Here is a 24,118-nt window from a genome sequence, read left to right on the forward strand (position 1 = left end):
CTAGGACTGCAGGGCCTCTCTGGGAGAGGGCTGGGCGCCCGGCTATGGCCACCCCTGCGTGTGCATACCTGAGGCCACCAGGACCCTTGCGGCTGCGCCCAGGGGCAGGGTTACTGTGTCCCCACCCCCCCCAGCCCAGGGGAGAGAGACTGGCGGGAAACAACCTTGCTGGGGTCAGAGCCATGTTGGGGAAGGGACAGACAGACAGAAGCAGAGACGGAAGGCTGGAAAGTAATAATCACTTGGCAGCTGCTGTGTGTCGGGGATTAGCTGGGCCCCTCCGTCACTCCCATGACTGGGGAATCTCATTTAGCCCTCGCAGGCGGCCTGTTAGTAGGCGTGTACGCCTCTTCACAGACAAGGCCATAGCTCCAGGGCTGGCCCCGTAGCCTCCTCTGGAACTTAGGGTCACTACTCTGCTCCCCACGACTTCCACCCCTCTCATGGCCCAAAATAAAACCGGTAGCTGAAGTCTCCTCCCTCAGACTGGCCCCCTGCCTTTTCAGAAGACAAGCCAAGATGGCTTGGGACCCTGAAAGCCATGAGGCCTGTCCTGCTCAAGGGGCGACCTGTGAAAGATGCTTACTCACATCTGTCAGCACTGACAAGGGCTTGACTCCTAATAAGGGAATCCATGTGGTGGCCCAGCCACAGACACTGCTGTGCCTCAGTGTTCTCAGCCACAGAATGGGTATACTGAGAACTCATCTCAGGGGTCTGGGGAGCATCAAGTGACTTTATGTACACAATGCATGGGAAAGCGGGCTATAAAGTGTAAAGAGCTTTGCACAACTGCTGATGCAGATGGTGGAAAGAATAAATCCCCTGTTTCCAGAGAAAAAGGGATGCTGGAAGTGCAACTCAGAGGAGTACGGTTCCGTGCTAGAGAGACCTGAGCAAAGCACAGGGCTCTCCCCAATGGGGTGGCTTCCTAGACTCTGGGACAGGAGAACAGAGGTCTCCTAAATCTAGGTCCCTAATCAGCCCCTGAGTCAGCTGCGGCAGCTGGGGTGGAGTAGGCACAGCCCGAGGCCTCGAATCAGGAGGCTGTGAGGTCAAGTTCCAGCTCTGTCATTTATGAGCTGCGTGACCCCAGGCAAGTCACAGGATCTCTCTGAGCATCAATTTCTTTATCTATAAATGTAAGTAATACTGTGTCTCACAAAGCTAAGTGTTGCAGCAGAATATAGGAGAACATCTAGCAGGAGCCAGCAGGGGGCAGGGGCTTAAGGGACCCTGGCGGGGGTGGGGTGGGGGACGAGGCTGCACAGGGACCTGTACCTCTCCTCCTCCTGTGCAGAGCAGCTGGGGCATGTGGGACAGGCCATTCTGTTTCCTTCTACCCCTCTGGCCATGTTTTCTCTCCATTCCACTCCACTCTTGACTTCCTGGTCCAGCCATCATCATCCTCACCCCAACCTCCCTAGTGATCTGCCAAAACCGGCCCCTGCATTCACGCTGGCCTTCTGTGCAATCCGTTCTGTATCTGGCACAGACTTCACAAAATGTCCCGTTACTCTTAGGACAAAGACCACAACCTTCAAATCAGGCCCTGCATGTCCTGTTTGGCTGACTTCTCTAGCTTCACCCTGGCCACGTCTCCCCTACCTCTGCACTCCAGGACCATGGCCCTTCTCTTAGTTCTAAGAAAAAGCCATCTCCCCTCCCACCCAAGGACCTTCGCACACGCTGCTCCCTTTTCCTGTGAAGAAGCTCTTCCTCTTTTTCTTCACCTACTCAACCCTTACCCAACCTTCAAGTCAAGGAAGCCTCCCCATCCCAGAGTGGTCTGCCCCCACCAACACTCCCATGGCAGCCTTGACCTTTTTCTCCATGGCACTTATCACAGCTGGAACTTACACATTTGTGTGTGGACACACACACATAATCCTGTAATTATTTATTCTTTTTTTTTTTTGTCTTTTTCGTGACTGGCACTCAGCCAGTGAGTGCACCGGCCATTCCTATATAGGATCCGAACTCGCGGCGGGAGTGTTGCTGCGCTCCCAGTGCCGCACTCTCCCGAGTGCGCCACGGGCTCGGCCCAATCCTTTAATTATTTGATCGATGTTTTCCCTCCCTCTAGACCAGGGGTCAGGAAACTGTAGGCTATCACTTATTTTCCTAAATACAGTTTTACTGGAACTATCCACACACACTTGCTATGTATCATCTATGGCTGCTTTCGTAGCACCCGTGAGGCCTAAAACTCTTAACCATATGGCTCTTTACCAAAAAAGTTTGCTGATCCCTGTTTTCAACTGTGAGTTTCTCAAGGCAGGAGAAACTCCCTGTCTGTTTTGCTCCCCTTCCTAACCTCGGCCCTGGCCAAGTACCTGCACAGGACAGACGCTCGAGAGATACAGGTTTCTTTGATAAGTCACAATTTTTACCTTGTCAAGATTGTATTGACTTATTATTAAAACTGCAGATTCCATCAGGAATAGATGTCCCTGGTGAGATTCCAAGAGCATTTTCTTGCAAGTGGTTTAAAACAATAGTGATATTATCTCAGCACAGGCTGGCATTGGCTAATGAGACCTTCACACATCTTTTTATAAGTGAAGCACAGTCCATGTACATGGATTATAAACATATACGTAAGGGAGCGTAAACCAGCATGCAAGAGATTACGGGTTGAGCTGATTTATAGAAACGCATTGGGAAATGTCCTTTAAATGTTTTTATGAAGGCTATTTCCAGATACACTCCAAAGCACTCATTGACAAATTCAGTGAAAATGTCTGTTTTATTGTTATACAGAGGAAATAACTTTTTTTTTCCTTTTTCAACTACTTGTTCTGAATCAATAAAGGTTAACAACAACCAGACACTGTGCTAGGAACGTTACACATTTCTAGAACTTATCATGACCTCTACAAGGCAGATTTCATTATCATTCCTGCCTTCCAGAGGAGATAAACTGAGGCTCAGAGACTGCTCGCTGAGCAAGTGACAGGGCTAGACTGCACAGGTCAGTCTGTCTTAAAGCTTGCGTGGCACTTGCTGCTTAAGCCAAGGTAATGAGGACCACGGCAAATGTAGAACAGTATCTTTAATGTGCTAAAGCCCTCACAGAGTGCTGCTTAGCATGTCCCGTGACCTCTGCTTGATGTGGGGCCTCCTGGCATCGCATATGATTGTGATGACAAAGCTGCAGTGGAAAACACTATGCAGAGGAGGCTTTTAGGGACCCTAAATGCACTCAGTCACCTTTAATTTTGTGTTTTATTTTAAAAAATTTTTTGAATGAATGAATACAGAAGAGTGTAAGGGTTAAGAATGCCGACTGTGGAGTACAGGTCTGGATTTAAATCCCAGATCTGTGACCTTGGCAAATCTCTTCAGCTTCTCTGAGCCTCAGCTTCCTCACCTGTAAAATGGGGATAATCAAAGTGCTTATGCCAAGGGGCTCTCGTGGTGATGGAATGAGACGATGCATGTCCTGCCTTTAGCACAGTGGCTGCTGTTGGGGTGTGGCATGCCTTGCACACTCACCGGCCCTGAGGTGCCCCCTGAGGCAAGTTGGCTCCCTAGGAGGGACACAGGGACAAGCCCACCCATGGGCTCCAGAGCCTGGTGGATGAGCTTCTCCTCCTCAGAGGCTCACCCCACACCTAGATGAACCAACGTACCCAGCCTACAGGGGTACGTTGATTTAAAATCCTGCCCCTCTCCCTACCTCCTGATGACATCTGTGGAACCCCCAACAGACACCTACCGGCAGACTTTGGAGTGAACTTGTCCCGGTTTGCAGCGCACACAGCCAGCAGTCTGTAGCCGAGGTCCAGGTCGAACCCTTGTTGGGCTGCCACCCGACTGACCACCTGACAGCAAGAGGGGAGGAAGAGCAGGAGTGAGTCACTGCCCGCACAAGGCCTCAGAGCCCAGAGGGGATGGATGTGCCCATTTTACAGGAGAAGCAGATGAGGCAGGCAGGCTAAGACAGGTCCCCAAGATCAGGCAGAGCTGGGACTCCGCTGTGCCTCATTCAGTCACTTGCTCAGCAAATACTGATAAGCACCTCTTCTGTGCCAGGCCCTGAGATCCTGGCCCCTGCCCTGGGGGATATCCAGTCTGCTGGTGAGCCCAACTCCAAAGCCACAGGCCCTACCACTTTCAAGGGCTCAAATTTGGCCACATTCTAGAAGTGTCTGGGGGTGCCATACCACCTTCTTTAGGATGGCCCAGGCCAGGCTCTTTCCACCACCAACTTCCAATCTACCAAACAGGTCCAGGGCCCCCAGGATTCTCCAACACCCAGCATCCCTCTCCTGACCCTTCCTGAGCTCCTGCACCCACCACTGTGGGGTGCTCACCACCCCTGACTACTCCCACAGCAGCGGCATCATGTGGGGGCCTGTTAAAAATGTGGACTCTCAGACCCAGCCCCACGCCTCTTGAGTCAGCATCTGCACCTAACAAGCAGCACTGGTTTAGGACAGGCTGCTTCCTGCAGAGCTTCAGGTCAGGCTGCCCCGGACAGGGCGGACAGTCCCAATGCTGTTCAGTGCCTGGCTCCATGTCAAGCACCCTGCAGCCCCTCTAACCTTAGCCTAGAAACTGGAAGGCTCTCATGCTCAGCTTGGCTGGGAGCACAGGGAGCTCCCGTAAGAGCGGAGGTGCGTTTGGTCCCACCCATCTCCTGTGAATCTTAGAGGCGGGGCTGGAAAGGTGGGAGGTGGGACACTGAGAGGGCCATCAGTCCCCTTGGGGGCAGTGTGGGAGTGGGGTGCTCTGCGGGCCCCTCAAATGGCTTTGCAGGCTCACGCCCATCTGGCTTCACGCTTTCCCTACCCATTCCCAGGTGTCCTGCGACTGCCAGACCTGCTCCCTCCCACCCGCCTTCCTCATTAACAGCAGGAAAATGAGGTTTCCTTATTAAGAAGGAAGGACCTTGGAAGATGGAGTCATTTTAGAAAGCAGCTGGGGTGGCTATGGCTGAGTGGGAAAGGGAGAGCTCCCAGATGTGGGCTCATGCTTCTGAGAAAGGGAGTCTTAGTCGTCAAGCCCCCGGGGACACCTGCTCCAAAGCGCTCAGAGGGCCTCAGGCTGTCGTGGGGCTTGGCCTGGCCCCTGGATCTAGAATAGTTCCTCATTATCTGTTCTGTATCTTTGGCATTTGTTACAGGGGCTATTGGGCTAGAAAGGGTGGGAGAACCACTCATGGAGTCCAACCTCCTCATGTCCAACATGTGGACGCTGGAGGTGCAGACAGCGTTGCTTGCTGCGTCAGGGAGGAGTCACAGAGTCCCCCTCCACAGGACCATCAGGGGTCTCTTGGAATGGTTCCCCCAGCCCCTGGGAACTCTCTGTGCAGGGCCGATGTCAGCCAGCCAGGGAGCAAAAATGCCGTTGTCAGGTTAGGATGCTTGCTCAGCTTCTCTGCTGCAAACAGAATCCCTGACACAGAAATCCTCCCCTCCCCATGCCTCTTTCCCACGGGCTCTATGCCCCTGTGCATGTCTGAGTCTCGGGCCCACCTCAGGGCAGGGGCATCCTTAGTGTCTCGTCTCACTGTCCAAGTAGAAAAACCAAGGTCACCTAACTCTAAGACCTACTGTTGGATATTTTAAGTCTGCAGACACTCTCTGGAGAGCGAGGAGGAAGGTTCTGCACTGGAGGGGCTCCTGCAGCTCAGGTGTTGACTCTGGTTCCCTCCCTCTTTGGTAGGAGAGCTTTGGGGTGGATGCAGTGAGCACAGACAGGTTGTTTGGACAGGTGCAGCAGTGAGACGGCTGTTTGTGAGAAACATCAGTGCCATGAGTAGCATAATGAGAATGCTGGCTCCCAGGTGCAAGGGCTAAGTAAATGCTTTGTATGCAACAAAGTGCCAGATCAGTGTCACAGCAGCTCCTCCAGGTGGGTATTAGTATGTCTGTTTTCAGATGAGGAAACTGAGGATGAGTAACAGCCCAAAGCCTATCAGTGACAGAGCCAGGATGCAATCCCAGGCAGTCTGCCTTCTTTTATGAGAGGACCTCTTTTTCAGCCTACCGAGTGTTAAGGTCACAACTCCAAACCTGCAAGGCCTTGGGTTCAGGGCAGGAAAGCAAAGATCCCCGTGTTTAGCCAATACTGGCTAATCCCATTGCTCTGGTGTGAAACAAAATTCTAGCTAAATTGAGCAAGAGCGCCTGGTGCTGTGTGAAGGCTGCAGGGGCCAAGCAGTTGGAGGGGCAGGGAGTATCTGCTTGTCACCAAGTCCCCTGAGCCGTGGGGTTCAGAAGGGTCACTGGCTCCAACAGCTTCCTTTCACTGATGAGGAAGCAGAGGTCCAGAGAGGGCAGAACCTTGCTCAAGCTCACACAGCACAGTCGTGGCAGAATGAGCTAAGCTGGACTCTGATCCTAGAATGCCTCGTGTGCTGCCATACTCTGGCTTCCTCTGGCTCAGTGCGAGGACCTCCCAGAAATCCCGGTGAGGTGGGGTCTGACTGGCACTGGTAGGGAGGGTGGGCTTGGCTGAGCAGCTTGTGTTTTGGAGAGGCCTGCTCCCACTCCAGTGGGCATGGTACCGTCTATGAAGGTCCCATGGGGTGTGAAGACCCATCCCCGATAAAAGCCAGAGGTGAGGGCTGCAGCGCTGCTGCCCTCTGCTGGCTGCCCAGGCCCCGCCAGCTCAGCCCAGCCCTGAGGGTGCTCCTAAGGCCGTCCCTCTGCTGGGCCTGGCTGGCAAACACCTATCCCTGGAGCCAGGGGGACCTGATCCAGTCCTCATGCCACAGAGAGGGAAACTGAAGTCCAGAGACAAGGTGGGAGACTTGCTTGAGGTCACGTGGCAAGTTATGTTAGTCCCATAGAGGCAGCGTGTTGACCTGAAACGCGGGCAGGTTATCTGGGGGATGCTGGAGAAGGCCTATCTGCTCCCAGGAGGGCGCTGGACCTCTGACATCCTTTGAGGAATGAGGGGAGCTGGAGGCACACTGCACCTGTGCTCCAATCCTGCTCCATCCCATCCTATGAAACCTAAGGCAAGTTACTGAACCTCTCTGAGCCTTGGGTTCCTCTTCTGTACAGGGGTTGAGGACGTCCCGCCTCTCCAGGGTTGTGTGTCATGGGCTTTGAGTGTTCCGCTTGTCCCAAGTCTATCTCCATGGCACAGCCCTCATTTCCCACTGTGCTCCCACACTCAACACTGGGGTGGGCAAACACTCATGGCTGCTGCTGCTGCTGCTGCCCTGAAATCAGGCATGAGACTGGGTTCTGGTTCTGCCACTGACTAGCTCTTCCACCTCACTCAAGTGACTTAACCTCTCTGGGCCTCAGTTTCTTCATCTGTGAAATGGGTATAAAATGCCCTCCTTGCCAGGATGACAGACCAGGATCAGGCAGCAGTGGACGTTTAATGAATGCTGTTTGTGAATGCACCCCCATGGCTTAGGCAGTGACGGTGCTGAGGCTGTGAGGAATTCCTCACTGCACAGGGTGGGGGGGTTGCTGATGACCAACTGGGTTTTGCTTCCCTCTCTGACTCCCTCTCAAGGCCAGCTTCCTGTCCTGTGCTCCAGCCACTTGAGCTTTCTTTCTATTCCTTGAGCATGTTCTACCTCAGGGAAGGAAGAAGGAGCGAGTCTAGAGAGGCCCGACCCCCAAAGGGGGCTCAGCCCTGCTTCTAGAGGAGGGGTGGGAGTGAGCCTCTTTCTCAGCCAGGAAGAACCTGGTTCTGAAGAGGAAGTGGTGGCCCAAGGCTGACACCCCGCCCCTGGGAGGGCCCTCTAGCACCTGAAATCACAGAGTGTGAATGGGCGGGTGGAGCACGAGCCTGCCAGGAGCCCAAAGCGCTCTTCACCCCCAGGGGCCAGCCCAGGGGCCAGAGCCTCTCACTACAATTGTGCCTGAGCTGCTTAGAAGCCCTTATGGTAAAAATGTGTCCATTTGCTGCCCAAGGTTAAGTGGTTTTTAATTTATATCCTCAAAGTAAGCCGGATCCAGAGGAATTTGCTCCCAGAGGTCACCCAGGGAATCGTAGCAATCTGGAACACTCAGGCTGGCACCTCCATGGAGAGGAGTGCGTGTGGGTGTGCGTGTGGGTATGTGTTGGGGTGGGGGTCAGATACCTTGCCTGGCCTAGGTCCCTAGGGATCTTTGACCGCTGCCATCCCATCCACCCGTGGGGCAGGGCTGGGGTAAAGGATGTCCCAGGGGAGGGGAGGAATGGCAACAGGGCCCAGGGGGCTCCTGAGAGGTACCAGCTTGGGGCTAAGGTAGGCTGCTGCTCCCTCTCTCAGTTGCCTTATTTATAAAGTAGGCGTGGTGACCACTTCCCTGCCCACCTTGAAGGGTCTTCATAGGGATCCAAGGAGACAGTGACCAGGAAAATACCTTAGGCATCAAGAGGGTCTTCTATGCCACCGCCCTGTAGTCCCTTCCTGCCACTGGCTCTCCTGAGCTCTAAGGGACAATCAAGCTCGGGTCTCTGCAGCTGTGGCGGGTGGGTCACGGGCCCCTTCCTGGCTAAGCAGCAGGCTGGCGCCTATCTTAAGCTGGAGTGCAGCGAGAAGGGGCCCAGGAAAGCTGGTTCTGTGGCTCTGCCCACACAGTGTCCCCTGCCTGGACAGCCATGGCCTCCTCTCTGTCCAGTCCTATCCCACAGGGTCCTCCCCGGGCTCCCTCCTCCAGGAAGCCCTTGATAATCCCTCCATCCTGCCCTCCAAGGATGTTCCCCTTCAGAGTTCCCGTCCCCACATAAATCCATAAGCTGTTACTCTCCTGCTTACAACCACCCTTCAAATAATGTCCAAACTCCTCTTGCTTGCCGGCAGGCCCTGTGCTGGCTGCTTTCTGCCTCCTTCTTCCGCTTCATCTCATACCCCTCCCGGTCCTGCACACTGGCCACCAGGGCCTTTGCTCTGCTCCCTGATCAAAGCCTCAAACAGATCAAGCCGCAAACCTTTGTACTAGCAGTTCCCTCTGCCCGGAACACCTTTCCCTGTCACCCTGCCAAGGAGGCCACATCCTCAGGAGACTCTTCCTGGCTCTCTCCCCATCACCCCCTCTCCCAGGGTGCTGGTGTGTCTCCTCATTTATTCCTTTACATTTTTATTGTTGGCCTCCCCCACTGGAAGGTAAGCTCCTGGAGAGCAGTCTGTTGTGTTCACCATGTTCCCTTCAGTGCCCAGCACAGGGCTGGCCCATTGCACGGACTCAGTGATGTTTGTTGAATGGATGGATGAATGACAGGGCTGAGGCTGGGCCAGCTACTGGTATCCATACAGGCTGGCCAGGGCCATTGTCTGATTCAGTTTTGAGTCCCTACATCCCAGGCAGGACCAGGCTTAGGGCTGTGTGCTGGGGATCATGGCAGCCTGTCTGGCCATGCGTTGTGCACAGACCCTACCTCCTCCTTCCCCTACGGCTGCTGGCAGCTGGGGTGGGAGCGAAGGGGACTCTGGCAACATCTGTCCCTGCTGTGAGGTTTAGCCTGACCCAAGATCCCTGCAAAGAGGATTAAGGGAGGTGGGGGAGGGAGAGGGAGACGGTGGGCTGAAGGATGCAGAAGACGGGGCAGTGCAGGTGGCCCCGAGGGAGCCAGATGGTGTGGGCTTCTGACAAACACAGGAGCCCTGGGTGGGTCTTGGCTGTATCCCTGCCCAGCATCTCAAATGGCTAAAAATCTCCTCTAGAGGCAGACAGGTCTTGCTTGAGTCCCAGGCCTACCTCTAAGGCTGTGTGACCTCGGGAAGTCAGTTACAGCAAGCCTCAGTTTCCTCCTTTATAAAATGGGGAAGGTCGCAGGACCAACCTCACCGATTCAGGGAGATGCCATCTACAGTGGCCAGCTCAGAACAGGTGCTTGGTAATGATGGTCCATGTCACTATTTCCTCTGCTCCAGGACAGGGCCACGCTGGGCCTTTTATCTCTCTCCTTTCTGGAGCTTCTCAGGAAACATGGTGCCCTTGGACTATGCCCACTGTTTTGCCCAGCCAGGCATCCTTCTTAGTCTTTTGTCTTCAAGCCTCGGGGTAGGCAGGCTCCCCAGCAATCCGATTACCCACATTACCTCCAAGGCTGACTCGGCTCTGTGAGCAGCTGCCCCGACAGGCCACCAAAGTGCCCTCACACTTACAGATACAGGCCACATGGCCAGGGACATCCACCAGCTGTGAGCCAGTCCCATGTGGCAAGCTCCTTAGCCTGGGAAATCATGCCACAAGCTCTGGGCCTGGCCTCTGCCTGGCTTGGACCCTAGACCTTCACCCAGTTCTCCGGGTTCTCCTGGACGTCTGGGCCTTTGCACATGCTGCTCCTTGTGCCTAGAGCGCTCTTGCTGTCCTCAGCAGCTGGGCAAACTCCTGCACCTGTGTAAGTGGCTCCTTTCTCAGTTCTCTGTGACCCGCCCCACCTTCCAGGCAGTTAAGGATTCCCTCCTCTGCGCTGCCTTCACCCCGTACACAATTTTCTTGGTCATCTCTTGCCATACCTGCCTCCCCCATTAAAGAGGAAATCCAGCTTGATAAAGTCTTATTCATCTTTGGTTTCCCAGGACTTAGCAGAGGGGACCATGCGTGATAAATGAGGGATCAATCAGTGTTTATTTGGCTAGGGGGATGGATGTAATAGGGCTCAATAAGTGCTTACATGAATGGATAAATGGACAGATGCCTATAAAAAGAGCCCAGTGAGTGTTTGCTAAATGAAGGAATGAATGACTGGGTAAAAGGATGGCTGAAGACCCTTCCAGAGTCTCTCTGCTTTGCTTATTCTGGAATGCTGACCCTTAAAGTGAGCCCCGTGTCTTTCTCATCAAGTGTGGGGGACCCACGTAATCCACGGGAACCCTGTCTCTCCATCAGACCCAGGTCTCCGAAGCGGTGTATACGTCAGGGGCATGCACTGCTTGGCCAGCCCCTCCAGCACTGGGGTCTTCCCAGCTCTCACCCTCCCTTAGCTGGTGGCCTCCCCGATACCTGGACCTGCTTGCTAGCCCCCGCCACCCAGTGGGTGCGGACTCACTGTCAAACAGCCCATCAGGCTCTGCTCGAAGGGCCGCTGGAAGGCTCGCGGGTCTCCACACCAGTCCAGCAGCTCTGTGGCGGCATTGTGGAAGTTGGCGGGATTCTGTAAGTGCTGTGGGAAAGGAAAAGGAGGCAGCTTGAGGCTCCAGGATGAGGCCAGTATGGGTATTGTGTCAGGGTCTGGGGTGGGGAAGACCCCAGGATCACCGGGGAGGAGACTCACAGAAAGGGGCACAGGGGCGGGCAGGGTCAGTGGCTTTCTCAAACTCTCTCTCATCCACCTGCCTGCGGTGTCCACCCCACCCCATCCCCGGCAGGACGGAGATTAGTAGCCCCATTGCAAAGACAGGAAAACCAAAGTCCAGAAAAGGCCAGTGACATTAGATATTAAAGTGCTTTCTGGATGCTGGTTGGGGGTGGGGAGGTGAAGGCTGCAGGGCTCCGGAGGGTGGCATCTGGCTGTCACACTTGGGGTGTGGCTCTCCCTGATCCAGGACAGTCTGGCTCCGGAGATTCCATCCTGATTAACCCCCATTTCCCAACTACCAAAGCCCAGGTCTGACTCCCACCAGCTCTGGCTCCAGAGCAAGCTCTGCCACAGCCCAACAGGGTTGAGGGCAAGGGGAAGCTACACCCAGCTGGGAAGTGGGTGAAGCCCACGGTGCCCGGGTATTGTCATGCCATGGTCTGTGCTTGTGGCTCACTGCCCCAGTAACCCAGGCCCACATTTACTGGGCATTGTCTGCCTCAGCTCAAGGGCTGCCAGCATCGTTGAGAAGGGTTGGGGTCTGACCTCAGGGCCCTCCCAGTCAGGGAGTCTGAGTCAACAGAGACTGAATTCTGGGGTAAGGGTGTCCAGGCCTCCAGGTGCTGCTTTAGGCCCATGCCATGGGGCTGACATGGTGGGAGGGCGGCTCCCACGGCCTCTCTTCTTTCTCCAACACTCATCCGTGTGTTCCCAGGCCCTTTGAGTATGGCCCTGAGTCTGGGAGATAAATGACTTGGCCAGGGGGACGAAGCAGGTTAGGGGCAGAGCGGGGATCCTGGGGGGGGGCTTTGGCCCAGTGGTAGGTATGACTGACTGCGTCCCCCAGGGAGATCCCTAGAGGGTGTCCACAGCAGGGAGGGTGGCACCTCTGGAGGTCCCTGTTGCCTTGGTGGTGGGAGAGACAGCAGAACAGGAGCTGCTATTGGGCATCGCTCCAACCCACCCTGCGGCGTGAGTCTGTCTCAGCGCTGCGGGGAGTGTCGCGGGTGGTCCGGAGCTGCAGGTCTCAGAATTGGGAGGAAAGCAGGGTGTGCTGTGGGAGCCCCGCGGGGCAGGTTCCTGGGGTCACACTCTGCCTTCACCTCCTGCTAGCCTCTGAGCTAGGGTGGTGCCCTCACCTCTCCAAGCTTCAGTTGCCCCATCTGTAAATGCGGACGACAGACCACAGCTTGTCAGTGGGAACGTTTGGTTCTTTCGCTTAGGGTTCCGTGACGGTTGCATGTGGTTCATGCAAGGCAAGGTTTAAAAATGGATGGAAGAAAGTGAAATGAGTCAGAATATCCTCCTTCCACGGAAGCAAAGGGAGAGGAAGACAGGAAGGAAAGAGAGAGGGCAAGCAGGCAGCAACAGAGCCCTCTGTTATGGGGCAGGCGAGGATTAAACAAAATGAGGCTTCTATAGCCCTGGCATGGCGCCTGGTGCGTGGGGCTGCCCTTGGCCCGACTCTGTCTCCCAAAGGCTCCTCTGACAGAAGAACTGTCTGCAGCAGCTCTCGGCCCGGCTCTTTCTGCAAAGGCAGCGCTCCCTGTGCTTGGACTGTGCAAGACAGGAGGGACTTCTCCGTATAGAAACATGCCCTTTGAGAGAGAGCAGCGGGTCCTCACCCCTGCCTCCCTGCCCTCACTCTACAGTGTGCCCCTCAGAGGCCATAGGTGGGATCTGGGCTCCACGTGGAGAGCCAGGCAAATCAGCTTGTCCTGCCCTGCTAACCGAATTGTTCCATTTATTTACGTGATGTCACACCCAATTAGCAGGGTCAGCAGTCACCGTGTGCTGCTCTCAGAGCTGCCTGCCCCCAGTCAGCCACAGCACCCCGCTTTGGGGCTCTGCGTTCTGGAGAAGCCTCTGAGGTCAGTCCAGGGACCCAGCCTTGTTCTGGCACCTGCGCACACAGCCTCCATATCTTGCCAGCAGCCTCAGGGATCCTCTGCCCACACCTCGTTCAGCTCGCATGGCCTTTAGTTGTGTTTGCTTCACACTGGTGGAGAAAATGTCAGGCATTTCCTTGACTGGCTGATGTGTAGCAGCTCTATGGCCTGGGCCAAGTCCCCTCCCTTCTCTGTGCCTTTGTTGCCTGTCTCAACCATGAGGTGGCCAAAGTGCCCAGGGAGAGTGATTCAATGAAAAGTGTAGGACAGACCTGGTCCAAACCCTGTTTCAGTCACCAAATCATGCAGTCCTGAGGACATTACTGAGCTTCAGATCCCTCATCTGTAAAGTGGGGTGGTGACAACTTGCTGGGCTACTCTAAAGTTTAGAAACGTAAGGAATCTATTACAGAGTAGTGCCTGGGTAAAGACTGCTATTTCTATTTATGCTAGAGCCTCTATGGTTCCTTGTTTCTCTCACGAGCTTCTTGAGAGTAGAAACAGCCTCTTGTTCACCTCTGGAACCCTAAAGACTGGCACAAGGCTGGGCCCTCATAGGAAATGGTAGGTGAGCAGTTAACAGTCCAAAGGATGGTCCACTTGCTGTGCAGACCAGCAACTGGCCACTTCAGAATGGGTCCCCAGTGGCACATGGAGGGGGCAGGGCTGGGTGGGGTGAGCTTGGTTGACCTGTGATGGTCTGGGGACAGGAGCACGTATTTGAATCATAGCCAGAGGCCTGCCTGGTTGTGACTGTCACTGGACACTAATATCCTGTCCCCACCAGAAAGCCTGCCCATCTTCACGACTCCTCAGAAGATCTGGGCTGTATCCAATGGCTGCTGAGTCTGTTGGGGTAGGGGGAAGGCACACCAATGCCCAGACCAGGGACCGGCGACCCTTCAAATGATTAACTCGTCTTCTTATCAATCCTTCTGTCCACTAGTTCATCTGTGAATCAAATGATAGATTCGTTCGTCCATCCATCCATCCTTCTATCCAAAACGAGCCCATCCATCCATCCATGTACACATCTGCCCACCCACCCATTCATCCATTCACTATTTTGTCCATCCCTCATCCATCCATTCATTCATCTACCGATGGACCCATTCATCCAGAAGTTAATTTATCCGTCCATCCACCCATCCATTCATCTATCCATCCATTGTCTCTACACAACCACCCATGCACGTGTCCATCTATCCCTTTATGTATCCATCTATCAGTCCCTCCTCCCCCTGCATCCACCTAAAACCCTTGGGCCCCACCCTGGGCTGGGCACCAGGTTAGACTCTGCTGACTTAGAGACGACTATGGCACATCACTGCCCCCAAAGAACTCAGCCGGGTGGGAGACCTGACAGATGCCCCAAAGATCCTACAGCTCAAGGAAGAAAGCAGATTGGGTGAAGTAGCTGGGGACTCACAAAGCACCCGAGCTAAGAAACAGGGGTGCAGATGCTCAGAAAGGCGCCTGGGGCTCGGGGGGCCTCCTGAGCAGGAATGAGCTGATCGGCAGGGCTCTCCACATGGAGGCCAGATGTGCCTGTGACCTCTGTGTGGGGCATACTGTAGAGAGAACACTGGTTCGCCCAGTACGTGAGGCTGAGAGGGGGGAAAGACTGCTGAGCTAGAGGCCCGGAGGGAAGATGAGCAGCAGGGTGCTTGCGGGTGACGAACACCAGCATTGGCTAGGACCAGCATGGGTGGCGGAGGGAAGGCTATGCCGGAGAGGTGAGGCAGGGCCGAGAGTCCAGAGCCCTGAGTCTCTGATGGGAGCCACAGCCCCCACCAGCCCCAGGTTCACACAGCCGACACATCCATCACCGTCAGCACATGCAGACAGGCTTGCCTTTCTCTTCTGATTAGGTTACGGGATGCCTGAGAATCAACAGTCCTCTGGGGCAGCTGTGGAGCAGACAGACGTCAGTGCTGAGCTGTGTCTGACCAGAGGTGCGGGGGGGACATGGGGATGCAGGGAGCAGCGGACAGCTCAGGGGTATTGGGACAGCCTGCTCACACTCACAGATGCACTGCTGCCTGGCCCAAATGCACAGTCCTCTGTGTGTGCGTGCGTGCGTGTGCAGGGGCAGGCTGTGGGAGGGCAGTGAGCCTCCAGCACTCACGGGCTGTGTGTGCATTAATTACGATGCCCATTTTACAGATGAAGCAAGGTGAAGCGACACTTAAGGTCACCTAGCTTGTACGGGGACTCTGGTTCACTGACTTGTGAACCTAAGCTGCGTGTGCCATGCTGTGAGAGGCTGCTCCGGGGCGGACTCTGCCCATGCTGGGGCTGGGGGAGTAAAGGGCACCCTGACTCCTGGTGCTGCAGAGCTGGATGCAGGAGGAGAGTCAAGCTGAGAGCAGGTCTCAAGAGGAGCCATGCGCCTGGCAGACGTAGGGGCTCATGAATGGGGGGCATGACTGTACTGGAGGTGGGGGTCACTGCCACCTGAGCCACAAGCGGGAGACACTGGGTCGGGGCAGAGCTGGGAGCCACCCCTGCAGAGCACCCAAGAGAAGGAGGGGAGGTCAGGGGAAGAGGGAGGCGCACCGGCTGGCTTCTATCCTGGGACCGTGAGCAGAGGAGTGTAATTAGTCTTTGAGAGCTGCTCAGGCTGGGTTCAACCTGTAACAAGTCTTCCTCAATTTCCTCTCCTCAGACCCTGCACGGGCTTCTGAGATGGCTCTGCTTGATGCTAATGAGAGGACACACATTCCTCATTCCCATGGAATAGCCTCAACTCCATTGGGCAGGCACCTTGGGGAGGCTCCATTTGGGCCCCTTGCTCTGAGGGAGAAAAGCCTGGGTTGGGTGGTGGCTGTGAACCCTGCCCGGCCACAGTCCTGAAGCCACAGTCCTTGCTGATTACCTGAGCTTTCTGCTAAGCCTGCCTAAGCCAGGGGCCCAAGTTCCAGCACTAGCCTTCTCATCACTGGTCATTGAAATACTGAGGACGACAGCCACTGCCACCGTTAGCCGACCATCCGCATGTGCCAGGGTCGGGCTATGTGTGTCACCCATGATATCCTCACAGCATTCTACAAGGCAGGCCTTATTGTCTGTGTTTGACATGTGGGGAAACTGAGGCTCAGAGAAATGAAGTGACTAGTCTGAGATCCCTCATGGGTATACAGAAGAGAGAGGACTTGGGTCCAGGTCTGTCTGATACCAAAGCCCATGCCCCTCCCACCACACCTGCTCCTTCCTGACACTCCCAGGTATGTGCAAGGGAGCTGTGGCTGGGCTGCGGGGAGGCTGAGCCCCAGCGTGAGCACACCACCCTGGCCACCGCTGGGGGTGCCCCCACGAAGGGTTCCCCACCTCCCAGCAATCCCCACGGGGGCTTGGTGTGAGCAATGGCGGGATGGGGGACTCACCACCCTCTGGGATGAGGTCCTCCCAGCACCAGTGGGGCCAAGTTCTGAACTGTGTGATTTCAGCCTGCTCCCTTCACCTTTCTGTGCCTCAGTTTCCTTTCTCATAAAATGATCTAACTTCCCAGGGACTTTTCTTCTCTTGTGGCTTTTTTCACAGAAGAGGGAGCTTACGGCTGGGAAGAGATGTGGTGGGAAGGGGACCGCAGTGTTAGGCACCTCACTGCATCCTCACAACAACCCAGAGCACACAAACAGAGCACAGAGAGGGCATGACACTGGTGCAAAGTCACACAGCTGGGAAGGGAGGGGCAGGGCAGGGCAGGGCAGGGCTGGCATTCAAACACAGGTGTGTGTGGTTCCTAGGTTTGCTGGTCCAGGCCAGCATGCCAACACTAGTCTCCCTAGGTGGGTGGTCAGGGAGCCCCAGGCAGCCCACCATGACCTCCATCCAGCACGTGCCATATGCCATGTGCATCACAGGCCAGCGCCCCTACTGCTCTGCCCACCTCGTCTGCCCTGTCTCGCTGGCTGTGCCAGGCCAGATGGGGAGGAGAGTGCACCCAGCCGTACACTCACCTGCTTGATGCACTGCAGGCGGTCATTGGTCTGCTGGATGTGCCTGTCCATAGAATTCATTCTGGCCGTTTCGCTGGGTTCTACCCGAGAGCCATGAACGTTGTCCAGCCTGTGAAGAGAAAAGAGAGAGGGTGTCAGTGTGATCACGCCAGGCCTGCTGACCTCGCACCAGCATCCCAGCCACCTCCCAGCCCCAGCACTGGCAGGTTCCAGGGCCCTTTGCTAGGCCCTGTGGGGCCATGGTGGGGAGGCACGGCTAGAGCGTCCCAATGGGCTGAGGGCACGAGGTGCTCCTGGGCGGTCTCCATGTGTGGCTCGAAGGGACGCTGGGCTGGCATGCCTGTGGGGACAAGAGACTGCACATGCAGGTGCACGCATTTCTGTACACGTGTGTGTGTTGGGGGAGCAGCAACCCCATCCCTGGATTCCTGGTCCAGGGCTTAGCCTGCTCGATGTGGCCGCATGTGCATGTGCGTGCAGGTCCTTCCCAGATGAAGATCTTCACTGCATGTGTGCTGTGAGCGCAGCTCTCCGGTCATGAGTACCTCCTGCCATCCCCAAATCCCTCCTACTTGAGAATTCTTCACATTTTACAAGCCACTCGCAACTCTATTTTTTCACTCTACCTTCCTGGGAAAAGAGGGTATGAATTAGCACCACACCCAGATAAGGAAATTGAGGCAGAGAGGAAGGGAGTTACCCAGCGTGGGGCAGTGAGCCAGTGTCAGAGCCCATACCAGGAACCAGGGCTCCTGACTGCTAGCCCATGGCAGCTTCTATCACATAGGGCTGGGCAGTCAGGGTACGTGAGTGTCCTGGGCACTAGGCTTACTTGGCTTACCCTTCCTGAGTTGGGGGAGGGGATCAGGAACATTAACATGGGTGCAGCTTCCTTCACGGTGGTGGAGCTCAGTGAAGGCGGCTCCCTCAGCTCCAGAAGCCCCATGGGTCCCCAGGTCCCACCAAGGAGGCCACAACAGCAATGGCAGAGAGAGGAGACTGTACAGCTCTCGTCCACCCACTGCTCAGGGGTCCAGGTCCTTGGGTCAAAGCAGAAGTCTGCCATCTGCCAGCTCAGCGTGCCCTCCCATATCCAGTGGATATTTCAGGTTGCAGACACAAGGGTCAGATGCAGGGTGCTGGGCAGGAGGCCCACGGTCCCTGGCTTTCTCTGCTATCCTGCCACACTGCTCCCCAAGGCCCTTCATCTGTAGCCATGTCACCAAAAGTCCCATTTACCAGGCACTTTCCGTGTGCTGGGCACCTGTATTCTGTCCTTTACTCTTCATGCCCACTCTGTAAGGCTAGGAATATCTCCATCTTACAGATGAGGAAACTGAGGTCCCGAGGCCTGCCAGTGCCCATGGCTTGCAGGAGCGTGGGCTGTCTGCCTGCCTGTCTGCTTCCTGTGCCTTGGCTCTCTGTCTCCAGCATTAGCACCCTTGGCCTGGTCCAGCCTGGGGAAGAAAGCCCCGTTCCTCCTCCAGGGAGCTCTTTTGAGGCAAATGTTACTGTGTCATTTGTGTTTGAAAAGGTAATTCATTTGCTTGGTTCGAAAATCAGAAAGTCCACAAGGGTATCCAGTGAAAACCCTGGCCCTTTCCCAGCACCCAGGTGCCCTTCCTAGGAGACTGGGAGCCATCAGTCCTCTTCCAGAGAGTATCATTGGCCAGAAGCAAGTATCTACCCGTAACCCCCTTGCCACTTTCCCTTTTTTTAAAACACAAAATGACAGCATTCCATGCACACTATCTACATGCTTTTATCCTCTTAATTTATATCTCAAAGTTTGTTCCACATCAAAACACAGAGCTTTTCACTTTTTAATGGCTGCACAGTACTCATGGCACAGATGAAGCATTTATCCAGCTAACACCTGAATGTCCACGCCTGCCAGGAGCCGCTCTGAGGCCGGAGCCCCTCCACGCGTGGGGCTCTCACTCCGGCCTGAAGCGATGGAGCCTGAAGCTACTTCCACATTTTTATCATTGCAAACAGTGCTGCAGGAGTAACCCTTTATGCTGGCACCATACATGTGTGAATTAATCTAGAGAATATACTCTTAGAAATGGAGTTGCTGGGTCATTTGGGCATTTGTACTTTTGATAAGTGCTTTCAGGAACTCTCTAGCAAGAAGGTAAAAGTGGGGGTTATGCCGCATATTTATCTCACCCACCCTCACTCTGCTGACAATCCCCCACTCACCCCACCCGCTGCCCACCACACACTTACACACCCTGACATCCAACTTCTCCATCCATCACTTATCTAGCTGCCTGTCCATCTATCTGTCCGTCCATCCACCCAAACATCTTTCATCTCCACTTGTCCATCCATGCAAGCTTCCACTCACCCAGGAACTACTTTTTAATTACTATACTGGATCCTATGCTGGATCTAAGGGGCATTCAGAGATTAAAATGAAATCATTTTCGTGTATTCAGGGAACTCTTGGCCTGTATCCAATCCAGGTAACCTATCAGGTGACTATTTGTTGAGCTTCTCCTATGAGTCAGGTGCCAGTCCAGGCACTGGTCACAGATAGATAATGTTATTATAACACCACTTTACGGATGATGAAGCTGAGGCTCGGAGGTTATAGTTGGGCAGGTAGGAGCCAGCTCCAGAATCCTGGCTTTCCCATTACAAACCAAACTGGTGAACAGGTACTGGGGAGGAGCCGGGGTACAGGTGTTTATGTGGGGGTCGGGGGCTGGAAGCGGTGAGGGTGCAGCTCCCTTTGCTACCCCTGTAGGTCCCCAAGCATGGGCTAAATTCCTCCTGCTGAGTTTTCTGCACAGAGCCTCAGCCAGGGCTCACATGACAAAGTTCCTGGGACAAGGGAAAAACTGCAGTGGGGGAAGCAGGACACGGGAGGGCCCAGAGCAGGAGCAAGCCAGTGCCGTCTTTGGGAAGGCCACCTTTGCTCCTGGTGCCAGACCCCATCTGAGCTGAAGGGACCCTGGCGGTCTCCCAAGCACATGGTACACAGGGGGCTGTGAAAGCCCAGGCCCCACCCTGGGCATGGATGGGCACTGGCCGCCAGGGTTTCAATAGATTGCAGTTTTCACAGTCAGCTGCGACAGGGAGGCTGAGCCAAACGCTTTAAACAAAGGCCTGGGTCAACTCAGCTCCTGGTTGGGAGAGCCTGGGGGAAAGTACAAAGAAGCCCCAGGCCTTCATCCCCCTGTCCACAGGCCACAGCCAACCAGGACAAAGGGCCCGTGGTGGCCTAAGTGGCCGGCAGGGGGCATTGTTGACAAACCTCAGTGCCAAGGGGGCCAGAAACTTGCACGTGGAAGTTCTTGGTGTTTTCTCTGGCTCTCTTTCGTCTCCTTCACTCCAGTGGACACCTGGGTGTTCACACCAGGAGGGCGTGGAGCAGCCCTCTCTGGTTTCTAGGTCTTGGTTTCCTATTTGTAGAACAGGATGTTGCAGAGAGGGGACTAGGTGGTCTCATAAGGCTCCACCTCTAAGAAGGAACTTTCCAGGATGGCCAGGGCCAGAGCCCCAGCAGAGACTTGATAAATGTTTGGTGAATGACTGACAGATAGTTTCTGGAGTCTGTGAGTGTTCAGCCCACCCAGGGAGGCCCCAAGCAGGCACCAAGAGCCCAGACCCACCCAGCCAGTGACCTTGGGGCTCAGAAACTCTTCTCAGCTGAGCCATGGCTGGGTGGGGGCCAGGTCTCACTTTAGGAAATAAACAACAAAGTGGGGAGATAGGACTGTCCAAGTTCAGGCTGGTCTCTCTGCAGCTCACGGGTAATCCTGTCCATAGGCCAGTGGTGGGACTGAACTGGCTTCTGGATTCAAAGACTCCCAGAACATCAATGACCAAAGGTGCTTTGAGATCCACCACCTGCCCTAACACTTCAGCTGGTTTTATTTTGGGGAACCTGAGGCCCATAAGTGGTTTGTTCAAGGTCAAATAGCATGTCTGGGCTGGGTCCAGATCCCAGGAAGCTTTTCTCTCAGGATGGGGCTCCATTTCATAGAAACCAAGAAGTGAATGGATGGGCTTGGGACACTGAGACCCGGAGGGTGGGGAGTGGCTGGCAGGGGAAACAGCACGTTCTATCAAAGGGACAAAGGGACAAACCATGTGTTCTGTGTTTCTTAACGCAAACAAGAACAAATGTTGGGCTGATTAAGGAGATACCCACAGGTGAGGTGACATTTTTAAACTGCTAGATCAGTGGTGGACAATTGGAGTTATTCAAATCAGGAATGGATGGGACTGGAGGCGCCAGTCTGCACAGTAAAAGGGTCAAGGCCTCAAAAGCTAAGGGTCACAGGCATGCAGAAGCAAGGGGGGCTGAGGGCGGCACGAGGGAGGCAGCTTGTTGAAGGGGTGGGCTGGGATCTCTCATTCACTCTGCACCTGCTATGTTCAGGCACCAGGCTGTTTTCTTGATTTTTAAAAGGCTCAGAGAGGTGAAGAGGTCACCCAGCCCGGAAGCTGCTGGGCTGAGATTTGAACCCTCTGCCTTTATAACTGTTACTGTCTGGTTCTTTTCACTGCTCCGAGACCAGTGTCAGAGCCTCCTGGCAGTCCCCATCTCATGCTGTAGCTGGGCCCAAAGAGACATCCTCCTTGTTCCACCTGACCTGTCCAAACCCAGTCACTTGCTTCCAAGGCCATCAGGCTGGCCGGCGCTGGGAAGTGGCGAGTACTTGGTGGCCGGCAGAGGTCGCCCTCTGCCGTGGGAGCGCAGCTCGGGCTAGGCTGCTGCCTCTGCCTCCAGGTGCCTGGACTCCTTTAAGCCTTTACAAGTCACTACAAATCCTCCGTGGCAGCAGCTCCAGTGCCTGGTGAGGCCCAGGCTCCCTCCCTTACAACAGATCACTTTCGCCCTGGCTCTGGGTTGCACCAACAGCCTCAGACCTTCCTGCTGCTGGTCTGCCTCTGAATGGGGGATGGGCTCAGACAGGTGACCCCCACTCCGGCTCTGGAACCCAGCCATCTCTTCTGGTCTGGGCAGCCAAGAGCCTATCAGTGATGCAAAGCCAGTCGGCCTGGGGGCCTAAGAAGTGGGAAACGCTGCTCTGCCACCCTCCTGCTGCATGAATGGCCGAAAAGCTGGGCCTCAGTTTCCCAACTGTAAAACAAAGTGTTGGGCTAGGTGGCCTTTGGCAGCCCATCAAACTCCAGCATCTTAGGATTTCTTTATCAGGAGCTCCAGCTATTTGGAAAACTCCATCTCGACAACAGTAGAATGCTTGACTTTGAAACTGCAAAGCCTGTCCCCAGGCAGCTCTGTGGGGATGCTGTAGGCCCAGGAAACTCTGGGAGAGCCATTCCTCCAGGGTAGTCCAAGGCCACAATGCTGCCCCTTTCAGAGCTACGCATTTTGCCTTGCTCCTTATGCTCTGCTGGGCTTAGCAGCACGTATGGAAGTTTTTGGGTGATGACATTGATTGTCCGGGTCTCCCAGACTCCTGGGGAGGTCTTGCAGAGCCAGGCTTCCATTTACACTTCTCACCACCTAGCACAGCGTGGGCCAAGTTCACCCTTGGCAGTGCCGAGCACCAAAGATGCACTCAAGAAAAGTTAGCTGCTATTATGCACACAGGGCTGCTCAAAGAATAGAATGTTGAGAGCTGAAAGGGCCAGGGGACATCCTGTGCCCTCATGTGGCAGGGTGGAAGGCAAAGGTCGAGAGATGGAGAGGGCAGAGCTAGGCTGGAACCCTCAGGCTGTTCTAAGAAGAGCCCTGGACTGTCTCTGGGCTGCCAAGGCAGCTGGGAGAGAACACTTCTCCTGATCTGAAAGGTTGGGGGAGGCAGATGGTCCTGGGTGGGCTCCTCTCTGGACATGGAGGTGGGGTGCTTTTAGCTGCCCCATGGGAATGTGGAGCCCTGCAGGCAGCTCCTCAGGGTGGCAGATCAACCTAACAGTCAACTGCACCAACACAAGTGTGTTTTATTTCTCACTTTTGAGACCTCACTACTTAATTGGTACACTTGATGCACATGTACCCAGGAGAGAGGCATGTGTGTGCACAGGCACATCCATCCATGCCCCTTTGCATGCTTCTGTGCAGGTACGTGCACACAGGGGATGCTGGCCCAGATGCACTTGTGCACACACATCTCATGACAGCTTGCACAGGCAAGTGGCGGGTCCCCAGGGAGCTGTGTGAGCAGCGGTGTGCAGCAGTGATTCAATCACCACGCACATCTGCAGCTTAGGTCCCCTGGGGCGAGCAGTGCTGGCAGCAGGGGTGGGAGGGCTCTACCTATAGCCTGAGAGCAAAGGCTGTGCTCCAAGCACTGCCATGGCCAGTGAGCTGGGGACCTGCCTGCTGATCCACCTGGCGGGACAGCCTGGGGGTCCAGGGGACCCATCTTGGCTAGCCCCTTCACCAGCCTCAGATTCCAAGAGGGACAGATGTCAAAGGCCCTCGCTCAGTAGTGATATGTCATGCCGCATGTGCCAGCATCAGTCTGGGTCCTTCTCAGCCTGGTCCCTACCTCTCATTGTTCCAGCTGCATCCCATGCCCCCCACATGGGGCTACTCCCTGCCTCCTAGAGTGTGCTCTGAAGACCGCACCTCCATGTCTTTGCCTCTGACTGTCCCTCAGCCCAGAATACCCCATCCCAACCCATCCATTATGGCCTGGCTCAACCATCACCCTCTTTCTTGGGTTCCCCTAGCAGAGCTGCTCTCTTCCATGCCTATCCCCTCAGTGTCCCTATCACGCACCTTGTCTTGGCAGCACTAGACCAGGAGTATGTCTGCATCCGTCTCCCCCATCAGCTGGGTGTCTTCCAGTTACAGACCCCTGGAGCCTCGCCCAGGGCTTGGTACCCAGCAGGTGCTCATTAGCTGGATGCACAGATGGGCAGATGCACAGCCATCGTCGGGTGTACACGTGACCCAGCGTGGCTGGTGAGAGCTGAAAACCTGGTGACCCAGCCCTAATCAGAGGATGTTGGGACTCAGAGAGATGTCGGTCACGCAATCCAGGGTTCCCAAAGAGTGATGCATGTAGCACGGGTGGAACAAGGATGACTTTGGGTCATGGGCAAAGCGTTTACATTTTCATAGTGAAGTTT

General features: G+C 55.1%; 1 protein-coding gene across 6 annotated transcripts in view; it reads right to left on the bottom strand.

Moving 5' to 3' along the window:
• Positions 1-24,118, bottom strand: part of ZMIZ1 (zinc finger MIZ-type containing 1) — a 230,930-nt gene that overhangs the window by 88,691 nt on the left and 118,121 nt on the right. For all 6 annotated transcript variants that reach the window (XM_063102209.1, XM_063102210.1, XM_063102211.1 and 3 more), the window contains 3 exons: positions 17,057-17,165; positions 10,957-11,070; positions 3,722-3,827 (listed from right to left, as the gene is read on the bottom strand). In XM_063102209.1, the coding sequence (XP_062958279.1) occupies positions 3,722-3,827; positions 10,957-11,070; positions 17,057-17,116 (280 nt within the window). In that variant the 5' untranslated portion in view covers positions 17,117-17,165. The remainder of the gene's footprint in view (positions 1-3,721; positions 3,828-10,956; positions 11,071-17,056; positions 17,166-24,118) is intronic.

Source organism: Cynocephalus volans, chromosome 7 (genome assembly GCF_027409185.1).
Source record: "Cynocephalus volans isolate mCynVol1 chromosome 7, mCynVol1.pri, whole genome shotgun sequence".
Classification (NCBI taxonomy): Eukaryota; Metazoa; Chordata; class Mammalia; order Dermoptera; family Cynocephalidae; genus Cynocephalus; species Cynocephalus volans.